Source organism: Cydia amplana, chromosome 6, assembly GCF_948474715.1.
Source record: "Cydia amplana chromosome 6, ilCydAmpl1.1, whole genome shotgun sequence".
Taxonomy (NCBI): Eukaryota; Metazoa; Arthropoda; class Insecta; order Lepidoptera; family Tortricidae; genus Cydia; species Cydia amplana.
The window spans coordinates 16,810,612-16,825,243 of NC_086074.1; the positions used below are offsets into that span (position 1 = coordinate 16,810,612).

At 38.5% G+C, this 14,632-nt stretch overlaps 1 protein-coding gene across 1 annotated transcript in view; it reads right to left on the bottom strand.

The window, feature by feature from the left end:
- LOC134648974 (phosphatidylinositol 4,5-bisphosphate 3-kinase catalytic subunit delta isoform) overlaps positions 1 to 13,985 on the bottom strand; it is a 50,409-nt gene extending 36,424 nt beyond the window's left edge. Inside the window, exons 1-4 of the mRNA XM_063503645.1 lie at positions 13,820 to 13,985; positions 13,396 to 13,644; positions 12,042 to 12,270; positions 6,241 to 6,470 (exon numbers count right to left, since the gene is read on the bottom strand). Of these exons, the coding sequence (XP_063359715.1) occupies positions 6,241 to 6,470; positions 12,042 to 12,270; positions 13,396 to 13,542 (606 nt within the window). The 5' untranslated portion in view covers positions 13,543 to 13,644; positions 13,820 to 13,985. The remainder of the gene's footprint in view (positions 1 to 6,240; positions 6,471 to 12,041; positions 12,271 to 13,395; positions 13,645 to 13,819) is intronic.
- Positions 13,986 to 14,632: the final 647 nt, after the last annotated feature.

The following is a 14,632-nucleotide window of genomic DNA, read 5'->3' on the forward strand; positions in this document are numbered from 1 at the left end:
ACCCTAGAGGAGCGTTTCATCTGACCCACAGGTACAGCCACAGAAACAAAGAGATGGAGCCTGGTGTGAGGGAGGCACTGAAGAATATTACGTCTCCCAGAATATGTGTAGAGACGGCTGAACCGCTCGCCGTTCGACTGAGCCTTCTCGGCAAAACAGCTGACACCTTCATCAGTAACTGGCCGGAAAAAGCATAACAACGGGAGTTTCTCTCAATTTCTGATTGATAGCCTGTAATAGCTGTAATATTATAACATTTATAGCCTACAAACATAATATAATTTATATTATTATATAATATATATCTTTTCATGACATGTGCTTTTTTGTCACAGATACACCTACCTAAAGGCTACAATGACAAACATGAATCTGACCGATATCAGCCATATCAAAAGCTTCCAACATCTACAATTCCTTGACGTGTCCAACAACCATCTACAGCAAAAGGCCCTTCAAGTCATTAAATACCTCCCCTTCCTCGTTCTTATACAAGCAGACTTAAACTTACTCATCTCCGCTGCTTTGCCAAGAATGAAGTACCTTCAAGTTATCATTATGAACGGCAACTATTTGAGATCGGTTCACAATGTCTACCAACCAGAACTGAGCACACTAGAGGTGGCGGATAATAAGATAGAAAAGATCCATTTCGACAATAATATGCCAAGTATTCGATGCCTCGATTTTCGTCACAATCTTATTCAAGATATAAGCAATTTGAACTTCCCAAACTTGGACAGTTTGTATTTAGCTGGGAATAGAATTACAAGTCTAGTTGGCGTAGAGAAACTGGTGAATTTGAGAATATTGCATGTTCGTGGTAATCCGATAAAATTATTAGACGGTTTCAGTGAGGCTAATGAGACTTTGGAATACATTAATCTGAGAGCCTGTAAGGTGCGGACATTAATACAAGTGAAGAAATTGAAGGTGAATTCTTGTTTGTTCGTGATCACTTTATTTTTAGGATATTTTACTCTTGGGGTCCAAAGTCTTAATACTGCACACTACAAATAATCTCCAATGAAATTTAATGGCTGCTTTTGTTGTTTAATTTTTAAAAGAAACAAACTCAATCATATTTTATTCAAATTAGACTGACAAAATTGTATGGTGGGCCGCTAGAGGCTGTTTACGATAATAAAATTGAGCCTTTTAAACTAGCTTCTGGGTCATCAATTAGATGTAGCATTCGCCTCCCCAATACAATATCAACATATAAGTACAAGTAGTACAACTGTTTCCCCAGGTGCTGCCAAACCTACGAACGTTGATAATGAAAGGTTGCCCATATGTGGGCGGTACAGGAGGAGACGATGCTGGAGGAGAGGAAGACGATGCCGACATCCGACTCGAGATGTTAGCCACGCTGCCGCGGCTCAAGAGGATCAACAAGGGAGTAGTCACTCCTGAAGAGAGGTTAGTTTAATGTAGGGTTGTCTGTAAATGGGCGGGGCAGGGGAAGACGAGATGTTAGCCACGCTGCCGCGGCTCAAGAGGATCAACAAGGGAGTCGTCACTCCTGAAGAGAGGTTAGTTTAATGTAGGGTTGTCTGTAAATGGGCGGGGCAGGGGAAGACGAGATGTTAGCCACGCTGCCGCGGCTCAAGAGGATCAACAAGGGAGTTGTCACTCCTGAAGAGAGGTAAGTTTAATGTTAGGGTTGTCTGTAAATGGGCGGGGCAGGGGAAGACGAGATGTTAGCCACGCTGCCGCGGCTCAAGAGGATCAACAAGGGAGTCGTCACTCCTGAAGAGAGGTTAGTTTAATGTAGGGTTGTCTGTAAATGGGCGGGGCAGGGGAAGACGAGATGTTAGCCACGCTGCCGCGGCTCAAGAGGATCAACAAGGGAGTTGTCACTCCTGAAGAGAGGTAAGTTTAATGTTAGGGTTGTCTGTAAATGGGCGGGGCAGGGGAAGACGAGATGTTAGCCACGCTGCCGCGGCTCAAGAGGATCAACAAGGGAGTTGTCACTCCTGAAGAGAAGTTAGTTTAATGTTAGGGTTGTCTGTAAATGGGCGGGGCAGGGGAAGACGAGATGTTAGCCACGCTGCCGCGGCTCAAGAGGATCAACAAGGGAGTCGTCACTCCTGAAGAGAGGTTAGTTTAATGTAGGGTTGTCTGTAAATGGGCGGGGTAGGGGAAGACGAGATGTTAGCCACGCTGCCGCGGCTCAAGAGGATCAGCAAGGGAGTTGTCACTCCTAAAGAGAGGTAAGTTTAATGTTAGGGTTGTCTGTAAATGGGCGGGGCAGGGGAAGACGAGATGTTAGCCACGCTGCCGCGGCTCAAGAGGATCAACAAGGGAGTTGTCACTCCTGAAGAGAGGTTAGTTTAATGTTAGGGTTGTCTGTAAATGGGCGGGGCAGGGGAAGACGAGATGTTAGCCACGCTGCAACGGCTCAAGAGGATCAACAAGGGAGTTGTCACTCCTGAAGAGAGGTTAGTTTAAATAGGGTTCTTAAAAAACACGTCGCTACGCTACGCATCCTCGCACATATCTGATGAAAACGTAAACTAAAAGATCGAAGAGATGCATGTTTTTTGACAATAGCTTCATTCCGAACGCTCAATTCATGTATTAGGTATGTGTTGCTTCCTTTTATTAATACCTATAATATACTCGTATAGGGAAAAGTAAAAGCTATAGCGTGTAACAACTATCGAAAACCCTTTGCTATTACAAAACAGGAAAAATACTAAAAATTTCCAACCGCTGTGTGCTTAACCACTTCCTCAAAATGTATGATCTATTTCATTTGAACATTCCATTTCATTTAATCCTATAACGGGAATAATTTATCAAAACAAACCCACACTTCTAGCCAAATATATACACTAGCTTGAAACTTCTGCCCGCGACTTCATCTGATGCGTTGGAATGATGATAAAAGTCTTCCCCGGGCCTCAAACTATATCCATGCTAAATTTGATCTAAATCGGTTCAGCGGTATAAGCGTGAAAAGGTAACAGACAGACACGCAGGCAGTGTTACTTCCACATACAGAAAAATACGACAGTAAAATAAAAACGGTGGTATCGTAACTTTTTGTGGAAAAATTACAGAAACGTAGGTTTCTAGAGTTCCGTACAAAACTTTGTTCACGGAGCTCTTATGGGATCACTTCGGTCTTGGAAATCGGTTAAGGGCGTTTTCTAAAATAAATATTGAAAACCCGATTCTCCCAGATCCTGGTGTTTTTGGGTTCTTTCAACTCAGAATCACTAGCATATTCGATACTGATGATAAAAAAAATTGTCCCAAAATTTTGTATGAAAATTGTACATTCCACTACGTCACGTTACGTACAAGTGAAAATTTTTCTCATACTAAAAACGTGACGTAATGGAATGGACATTTTGGGACATCTTTTTTTAATGGTAGGATGGAGAGTGCTGTCGATACTGAGTAGAATGAGCCCAAGAATGTCCAGATTTGAAAGAATCGGGTTTTCGATATTTATTTTAGAATAAGCCCTTAAATGCAATTTTTTGTTAACCATAGGTACAGCCGAAAGTTTTAATTTATTACCCATTTTGTACCTTGTCGCAGTGACTATTAGTATGAGGTCTCTAGCGACTTTCATATTGCTGGTCACTGTGACAGGGTACGAAATCACTACATAGTAGTATTATAAAACAACCCAACGGATTTTGATGCGGTTTTTTTTAATAGATAGGGTGATTCAAGAGGAAGGTTTATGTATAATTTGTTAACCCGTGCGAAGCCGGGGCGGGTCGCTAAGTGGGGCATAAATGAATACTTTCGACCGTACTTATCTTCTTTTATTTGTAGTATTATTTATTTGTAGGGACAAACTCTGTACCTTCTAACCTAATTTTTTGGTGCTTTAGGACTGAAGCAAAAGACCTAATGGTGCAGTGGCTAGAAGAAGGAAAGGAAGACGAAGAAGAATTGCCTGAGGAAGCAACCGAGGTACACGATGAAGATTAAAGATTAGGTACAAGACTTACGTGTTGTTACTTTATTTTAATAAATTCTTCTTTATTTTATTTTATTCCTCAGTTATACAGCCAGCAGCAGAAGTTGCTAAGCGGGCGAGGTGTTCAATGATCTTGACGCGACTTTATTGTTAAGAAAAAAAGAGCGTGTCAAAGTAATTTTGAACACCTCGCCCGCTTAGCAACACTTCTCCGGCACACTTGGCGCAAACGATTGGCATCTTGGCTAGGCCGCCAGCGCGCGTAGCCAACTTGCCAATCGTTAACCCTAAAATTCACTTAAAACATAAGCACGTGGAAAATCTTGGCAAGGGACACATTTCAAACAAATAGTTTCGAGGGAAATACGTAAAAATGCGTAACAAAATTTATTGTGTTCAAAAAATAGGAGCGGATTAAGAGAAACGATTAATATTGATTCTATTTATATGGCAAAGTACACGTGTAGACGTTATCTAGCTAGGCATGTCCCACGTATTTGATAAACAAGATTCTAGTAGCTTTCAACCATAGACTACTCACATTAGACTTCGCATTATAAATGTAGTCAGCATCAGATAGTTAGTGAAAGTGTTACTATTGATATAAGAATGTATGGATATTTGGCCACTTTAGCCGTCACTATCTATTTGATGCTGAATGTACGAAGCGCTCGATATTAATAGGGTCGATTGCAACATACCGCCTGTTACCGTTAAATCGTGTGCTAAATTATATTGCATGGGATTTTTTATAGTTCTCTGCCGAGTGACGTTGATCAGCCTGTCAAATATGGTTGGTGCAACTGGCCCTAAGACTTTAAAACGTAATGTACTTACATTCAAAAAAATTACTTTCCGTACAATTTCGTACCTTGTTTCAGTGACACTAAAAATCAATATGAGTCGCTAGGGACCTCATCATACTATTGTCACTGTGACAAGGTACAAAATGCTATCGGTCATTCACAATGACGCGCAGGTTTGTTAAATCTAACCTTTAATAGCATGACAATACGAGCCAAAGCACGCGTATTCGTGAATGAAACGATCTATACTGACATTAAATTCCTTGACCGTACTACGCCAAACATACCTAATGAAGAAGATTCTCGGGTTGCCAATCAAGGTTTAAAGCTATCTTTATGTCGAATTTTATGCAACTCCGTATTCCTTTATGCGTGATTGAGTGGCATCCAAACATACTTTCGCAATTATAATATTAGTAGGAGACAAAAGTAAGCATGGGTCATTATTTATGTTGGAGTAACTGAGCTACAAGTGCTCATACTTGACTGATATGAGGGAGTGACACTAATAGTTGATGACCGAGAGTTGTCTTAATGCAATGTCTAGTAAGTAGTGATCTGTGATTTCGACTAACTCTCTGTTTTCTAGGAAACACTTGTTTTCTATTAATATCATAATACAATACAAAGTAACAATGATAACAACTTTATCTTTATTAATGTTTTGTAGTAAACAGCACATATTTACTACAAATACGTTTATTTTTGTAGAACTTTAGTATCTAATACAACAATCTAACAATATTTGACGAAATAGTAAGCAAGTTAGTACGACTACTTTCATAGAAAGTAATTTAATTTGTTCTTAGAATATTAGGCGTCCTAAATATATAAATGATTACATAAAACAATAAAAAACAACGATTAAGTAATTATGTTACGTTTTTGTGTTAAGCTCATGGCGTTAATGTCGGATAGTTTTAGCCTGTATTTATTTGTGTATTATAAACTCACTGTCGCTTTACTGTGCCATTTTATACCACGTCGATGGTAAACAAGCATATAGCCCGTCTGAAAGTAAGCTGTTACCGTAGCTTAAGCACGGCTGTTACATGCACGTTGCCGATCTTATTGAGACCTTTTTTGAAGAATCCCGTTGCCAAATTTATTACTAAATCCTTAAATGATTGATGACTAACGTCTCCATATTGCGAGAACTCAAGATCTCGTCGCAGCTGTCATCTGAATGTCTACGCAGTCCTTGAATACTTCGGACATATAGCAAGGAAAGACGGTGGCAACCTCGAAAAGCTTTTTGTGACCGACAAAGTGGATGGGAGAAGGCCTGGACGTGGACGCAGTCCAATACGTTGGTCTGACCAGATCCGCACCGCTCTTGACTCCACAGTTCACATGGCTTTTCACGCCGCCCAAGACAGAAACAGATGGAGAAAGATCGTAAGAGAGACAGTGATCCAAAAGGGAGGTCACGACCCTCAATATTGAGGAATACGACGCAAAGAGGAGGGAGGTAAATGATTTACTCACGTCTGTATCGACGATGGTGGTAGTCAAATAGAACTTGTTACTACTAAGATGGCTCTGCAACGTCCGATGCACGATATGACTCTTGGCTAATCTCGGCGGGCACTGGTACCGCAGCCTCTCCAGTGGGGTCGCTCTGGCGCGCTTTACGAGACTCTCCTCTGCTATGTACCGGGTTCGGGTCCGGAAATCGTTCACTTCTGAACTCCGGAGGTTGTCGAACTCATTTAGACCTGGGACAAGGGAGAAAAAAGGTTAGGGCATAATTATCATTCACTAAAGCTCTCTTTTTATAAAAAAAGGTTCCAGATATTAAAATGATAGCTCGCTTGGTTAGTTTGCTAACCAATCATCTTGTTTTGAATTTTGTGTTAAGCAGAAACATCTGCAAACGATAGAACAGAGCTTAGAAATAAAGTAAAAGTAGAAAAATGTACAGAAATGCCCCGAATAGTGGTTTTGGCCGAATACCGAATATTCGGCCCCTCCCTCGGCCGAAGCGCCGAATATTCGGTATATCATTTATACATTTTGAGCCACATTTATGAAGAAAACTGTTCGCCAACAAAGCACAATGTTTGCTAAGATTTAATTTTGGTTGCTCACAACTAGTGAATGTTGTCAGCAGAGTCAATAAAATCGAACCTATGATAATAATAAAGTTATTAGTAACCACTTTAGTAACCAACAAACGCTCAAAAAACAGTCTCGCTCGTATGTAACAACTTGCCAAGAACACATTTTAAATTTTAAGCATTAAATATAGTGGTTTGCGGTTATTTTTATAGCGTAATTTATCTTTTTAGTTAGGTGTAAGAGATATTCGGTATTCGGCCGAATAGTAGGCAACATTCGGCCGAATACCAAATATGTATTCGGCAAAGTGGCCGAATACCGAATATATTCGTGGCATCTCTAAAAATTAATGTCTCGGGCGACACTCGAGCTCGCGACTCTGGATCACTATAGTTCGTTTTCTTAGCATAAAAAATAAGCAAAAGAACGTAAATAATCGTATATGATTCATAATTGTTACATATTTGCCGTGACTTATGTTTCAAAAAAGTGTTTTTCAATAAAAAGACACGTCAAGATTGTTTACCTATTTTCTAATGCTAAAAAACGAACCATCGATCTGCCAACTGAGCTACCGAGATTTCACCCGAGGACAGCGAATATTTCCACCATATGCGCTTTAGGGAGGCATCCTAGCTAGCGACATTGATATATTATATAGATGGGTATAATAATATTAGATAGATACCTAATTTAATCTAATGTCGAATTTTAAGAAGAGGTGAATGATTAATTAATAAAATCATCCTAGTATTCATACAGAAAGACCAGCAACTTATTAGGCACTATCATAATATTCACAATACATGCCCACTAATGTATTATGCAAGCCATGTCAGGGTATGGGCACATTCACTTTCACCTATGACTAATCTCAACAGGAAAACACATTGAACACTTAATTCAATATTATTATTAGACTCTTCAGACATATACAGTATATTGGAGGGGTCTCTATTGGTTCACATAAATTTTTTGTTCCGATTTTATCAGTCCATAACGTTTTCCATCATAATTTTTATTAGTCATATTGTCAATAGTCATAAAATTTAACAATAAAAATTGGAGTTCCGATTTTTGCAGGTCATCATTATTGTTAGTCATAAAATTTGTTACTCATAATATTCAAAGTCCAGATGGTATACCATTACATAATGTTGAAGGCAATAAACTTGATTATAATAATTGTTGTAAGGTCTTTTATCGCAGATTATAATGATAAGTAGGAGGTCTCTGTTGCTTTCCATAAATATTATGTTCCGATTTTTTTAGTCCATAACGTTTTCCATCATAATTATTATTAGTCATATTATCATTAGTTATAATATTAAACATTACAAATTGCATTTCCGATTTTTGTAGGTCATCTTTATTGTTAGCCATAAAATTTGTTACTCATTATATTCAAAGTCCAGATGTTACCATACCAAATGTTGAAGACAAATAAACTTTATAATAATTGTTATAAGGACTTCTTTCGCAGGTTATAATCTTAGATAGTCACGTGATTAGTTACGCTACGCTACGCGGGGCTCCTATTTCTGCTCTGAGGGACACAAGGTAACTAACGAACCTACCTGAGGAAACAGGTTTTTTTGTTTGACTTACTGATTTCCCCGCCAATTCTTATTTTTCATGTAGCTAATCAAGCCATTTCGGCCCGCTAACGAGTCGACAGAACCCCGCTACGCGGGGCTCCTATTTCTGCTCTGAGGGACACAAGGTAACTAACGAACCTACCTGAGGAAACTGGTTTTTATTTGTTTGGCTTACTGATTTCCCGCCATTTCTAATTTTTCATGTAGCTTATTAAACCAATTCGTCCCGCCAACGAGTCCAGGGGTCCTACTTCCACTCTGAGGGACACAAGGTAACTAACGAACCTACCTGAGGAAACAGGTTTTTTTTGTTTGACTTACTGATTTCCCCGCCAATTCTTATTTTTCATGTAACTAATCAAGCCATTTCGGCCCGCCAACGAGTCGACGGAGCCCCGCTACGTAGGGCTCCTATTTCCGCTCTGAGGGACACAAGGTAACTAACGAACCTACCTGAGGAAACAGGTTTTTTTGTTTGGCTTACTGATTTCCCCGCCAATTCTTATTTTTCATGTAGCTTATTAAGCCAATTCCTCCCGCCAACGAGTCGGCGCGGGGCTCCTATTTCCGCTCTGAGGAACGCAAGGTAACTAACGAACCTACCTGAGGAAACAGGTTTTTATTTGTTTGGCTTACTGATTTCCCCGCCAATTCTTATTTTTCATGTAGCTTATTAAGCCAAGTCGTCCCGCCAACGAGTCGACGGAGCCCCGCTGCGCGGGGCTCCTATTTTCGCTCTGAGGAACGCAAGGTAACTAACGAACCTACCTGAGGAAACAGGTTTTTATTTGTTTGGCTTACTGATTTCCCGCCATTTCTAATTTTTCATGTAGCTTATTAAACCAATTCGTCCCGCCAACGAGTCCAGGGGTCCTACTTCCACTCTGAGGGACACAAGGTAACTAACGAACCTACCTGAGGAAACAGGTTTTTTTTGTTTGGCTTACTGATTTCCCGCCATTTCTTATTTTTCATGTAGCTTATTAAGCCAATTCGTCCCGCCAACGAGTCGACGGAGCCCCGCTACGCGGGGCTCCTATTTTCGCTCTGAGGGACACAAGGTAACTAAGGAACCTACCTGAGGAAACAGGTTGTTTTTGTTTGGCTTACTGATTTCCCGCCATTTCTTATTTTTCATGTAGCTTATTAAGCCATTTCGTCCCGCCAACGAGTCGACCGCCTCCTATTTCCGCTCTGAGGGACACAAGGTAACTAAGGAACCTACCTGAGGAAACAGGTTTTTTTGTTTGGCTTACTGATTTCCCGCCATTTCTTATTTTTCAAGTAGTTTATTAAGCTAATTCGTCCCGCCAACGAGTCGACGGAGCCCCGCTGCGCGGGGCTCCTATTTCCGCTCTGAGGGACAAAAGGTAACTAACGAACCTACCTGAGGAAACAGGTTGTTTTTGTTTGGCTTACTGATTTCCCGCCATTTCTTATTTTTCATGTAGCTTATTAAGCCATTTCGTCCCGCCAACGAGTCAACTATTTCCGCTCTGAGGGACACAAGGTAACTAACGAACCTACCTGGGGAAATAAGTTTCTTTTGTTCTAATTCGTTTCTATACTGATCGCTTAAGACGTAATTTACATTAGGTAAAATCGGGAGTCTTTTACCATTTCATAACGTTTTTCATCATAACTTTAATAAGACATATTACCGAAAATCATAATGAAATGAACTTTGAAATAAGTACCTAATAGTAGAGAGAGTAGAGTAATAATGACATAATATGAAGGATGTTATTGATTTGGTTTCTTAGACGTAATTCACTTTAGTCATTAAAACGATAATGATTAACGACCAATTAGTCCATTAAAATATATGCCTGAAAGTATTTCTGAATAATTATTGATACACCTTTGAATGTTATACTCATCAATTTTATAATCTCTGTGATTTATTTTGTGTGTTTAATATTATAGCTCTTTAATATTATGAATATTAAACTTTATACTTGACTAATATTATGACTATTGATGTTTATGTCCATAAATCATAAGGATATCATTTTCTGACAATCGAAATTCGAAACAGTAAGTTTATGGGAAACAAAGGGATGACATTAAAAAGATATGATTAACGACCATTAGTACGATGAAATATATGCCTTAAAATATTTCTGAATAATTATTGATAGATCTTTGAATGTTATACTCATCACTTTTATAACTTTTGTGATTATAGTGTTTAATATTATAGATCATTAATATTAGAACTATGAAACGTTGTACTTAACAAAAATTATGACTATTGATGATTATGTCAATAAATCATATAGATATCAATTTCTGAGTATCGAAATTCGAAGCAATAAATATGTGGGAAACAAAGGGATCCCATATTGGAGTATGACTTATACGAGTAACAACACTAAACAAAAGGTTTAGTATGAAAGAGAACTGAAGAAATTGAAAGTGTTTGTGAAACATAATACTAAAAAGACCCAAAAAAGAGTTTGTATTTGGTTTAAGAGTTTACAGATTAAGATTTAAGAATCACATGAACCCACCGCCAAAAAAACGCTCCCATATAATCGATGTTATGGCACAGAATAAATAATATTACTAGGTACAGAAGACTCACTCTCTAACAAAACGAGTCTGTTACGATCAGCACAGATATGGCCGCTAGGTGGCGACAGCGCCCACGCGCGGCTAATGGCTAGCCACCAAAATTGGTGTGGAACGGATGTACTTTTAGCTTCCTGTAGCAAAGCGACGAAATCGCGGAGTGACCCACGCCTGGTTATGGTATCATTTTGAAACGAGTGAGTATAAGTTTTGTATTTAAAACTCTCGCCAATTTCTTTGATTTGAAATATCATTACATGTCCCTAATTTTTAAAAGTGGTACGAGTAAGTATGGAAAACTTTCCTTAAAATGGCGCATCCAGTCTGGTGATAACATTTCTACAAGGAAATAAGGCCATTATATAAACTGAATAAGGATAATGTAGAGGAAATAGAAACAAGTAAGCAGCCAAAAATATTATATGGTATTACCACTTGGCCAAGGACTATTAGATAAGAGAATTATTTTCCCCTTGCACATTTCTCTGTTACAAAAAGTTTTTTAATAATCTTCTTACACTTAAACCACATTTTGACAGTTATCTTTATCATCTCAGGACACATGGAATTTATTTAGTGTAATGGGAGTGGGAAAAGTAAGTGAAGTGACTATACTGACAGACTATTTTGACTCAGGCTCTTGGCACAATTGTTCATTGGGGTAAAAAAAAGCTGTAGCCACAAGATTGTGCCGTGGTTACCGCGCAAAAAGAGAGTGGAAAAGGGTTGGCTCCCCAGGTCCAAATTGTGCTATATTTCTATATAAACTGTGCTACAACCTGGCGGTCTAGCATGAGCTGCGTTGTCGTTCGAGTCCATACTTGAAGTCGCGCTAAATGTATGGAGTCGCGCGCGAGAAGGCAACTCATGCTAGACCGCGTGATAGCATTACCAATATGGGGAAGGCAACTGTCTATGATATTGACTTATTCCAAACAAAAAATGTAACTTTAGATTGGATAGAAATGCTGTCAAATTCCATATAAAAGAATGTACCATCAACATAAGTGTCAATTTTAGATTTTACCAGTCTTTGTTTAAAGAATGATAACTCACCTTTTCCAATTAAATGACTTATTTGCATATTAAGGAACTGTTCCCCAGGCCTCATAGACCGTTCTACGATCTTGAGCACCCCAAAGGTGGGTTTGATGTCTCGAAGGCGTTTGTTCTCGTCGTTCACCTCCTCCAGAACCGCCAGTGAGTTTATGAATTGGAACACATAGTCGGACATCTCGTGCAGCATCCCAAATAAGGGATATCTCGCAGCTTTCATCCATAACTCCTGAAATATAAGTTTATGGTTAGTTTGAGTTCAACTATCAAAAAGTATTTAATATAAAATTGTTTCAATAGCATGTATGTTATTGTGAATTGGGCTAGAGTATTTGCATTTGATTACTAAAAAAAACTACAGCATATGAAAAATCTGATTTTGAAAATGTTGACTCAAATTTGTATCTGACTAGAACAAGATCTGTTTCAAAATAATTTAGGTTCTTTCCAAGTTTATCCTAAAAAGTGAATGAGACATTCAGGATCATGTTGACTCAAATTTGTATCTGACTAGAACAAGATCTGTTTCAAAATAATTTAGGTTCTTTCCAAGTTTATCCTAAAAAGTGAATGAGACATTCAGGATCGGATCATTAGGTACTTATAAACAGAAAATCTTCAAAAATAAAACAAAGAGTTCTGTATTAAATAATATAAAAACGTAAAAAGGGTTCAATGTTCAATTTAGATAAAAATAGAATGAGATGTTTTCATAAATGCTTGATATCTTCTATAATTACACACTTGCATCAATAACAAACATGTTATTTTGTTTCCATTCAACGGAAACACAATGATCATTATTTGATTCTACATCAGATAACAGTATCAGTGATTTCATTTTCATTATACTTCGTTTTTTTTAGCATTTAGAAATAAGGTAAACAATCTTTATGTGTCTTTTAATTGAAAAACACATTTTAAAAATAAGTTACGGTAAATATGTAACAATTATAAATCTAATACAATCTTTTATAGTCTTCTGCTTTCATAAGTAATAGTTATTGATTTTTAAAAAGTGTTTTTCAATTAAAAGACATGTCAAAATCGCTTACCTTCTTTCAAGTTCTTCCTAATGCTAAAAAACGAACTATAGTAGCTAAAAACTTGTTTTTCATCAATATCATTAAAATGTAGGTATGCGTTGTTAACTAAGATTGCAATAACTCAGCCTACATGCTCGAATCGAGTGCACAGACAAGTAAACAATGTGATCTACTTTCTAAAAATCACAGCTATCTCTAGACATATTACTCAACAGTTTAACCTACTTTAGCGAACTCTGGTAGCTCAAAGGCGGTCTTTGGACCACGAATGAGTCACTCGGAGCCAGGGTGCTCCCTCAAGTACTAACCTCCTTCACGTCGTGCAGTGTTGCGTCCCAATTTGGTGTAATAGGAATGTAAACAGAGTTGGGCAGCAGACATGTTAAATCCACGATATAGGACGGGGACGTCGTCCAATAGTCCCAGGTATTGGGGCAGCTCGGTGCAGGAACCATTGTTTTGATTGATTACAGCCAAATTGTCCAAATTACCCCCACGACATTTCAGAACCTTTCACTCATAACACGCTCACATAGCGACCGAGTCGCTGGCTTTAACTGAAAATATTACATTAAACATATTAGTCATTATTATTGAAACCGCCGCACTGTTGAATCATAGCGTTTCCTGGTATTTTTATGAGAGACAAATCGCCATTCGAAATGAAACTGTCAATGATTATTACACAAACAACATTGACACACAAATAACACACCACCATGTTATCATTACCTAGACATAAAACTTTTACATAATTTACGTATGCTTCGACTGTGAACTAAGAACCGAACACAAATTATGTTTTTGAGAAATTGTAAATAAGGATTACGTGCAACCAATAAACTACAGTAGTAAATTGTTTTTGGTACTTATATTTTTTATATTATTGCAAGTATTGGAGGCCAAAGCTTGTTATTATGATTTTCAATCTGCCAAAGTTCAAGTAGACTAAAGAAATGGTAAGGGTATGCACGTACGAGCAATTTAGTCGCAAGGCGATTTATTTGTCTCTTACGACAAATTAATCGCCTCCTCGACGTGATGCACGCACGAGAGCGGCAGCAACACGACTTTTTTCTACGCAGTCATCAACATGGATTTTGAACAGACGGCTGTGGCCGTTGCACTCGTATTTAAAAAACCGAAGAAAACGTCGAAAAAAACAATATTGGGTATGTATTGGGTGCATCCATTACATAGATGGTAGTTATGACTATGTTGTCTATGTTAAATAAAGGATTGACTTAATAAATATATAGTGGTCTCCCTTCCACTTCTTCAATTAACCTACTATTGTCGATAATCTCATCTTCTACGACCGGACTTTCACTTCGTATTGAACAGCGCGTATCCGTACACGTACACGTACAAGCTCTCGCCGCGGCGGTTGAGTGGCATAGCCGGCCGGCGACTTATACTGGTTCAACCAAATCTTGTCAGTAGTAAAAGGCGGCAAATTTGAAAAATCGCGGGTTAGCAACACTGTGTTCGAATAATTCCAAAATCGCGTGTCATCTGTGTGTTATCTGTGGAATGTGGATCGTG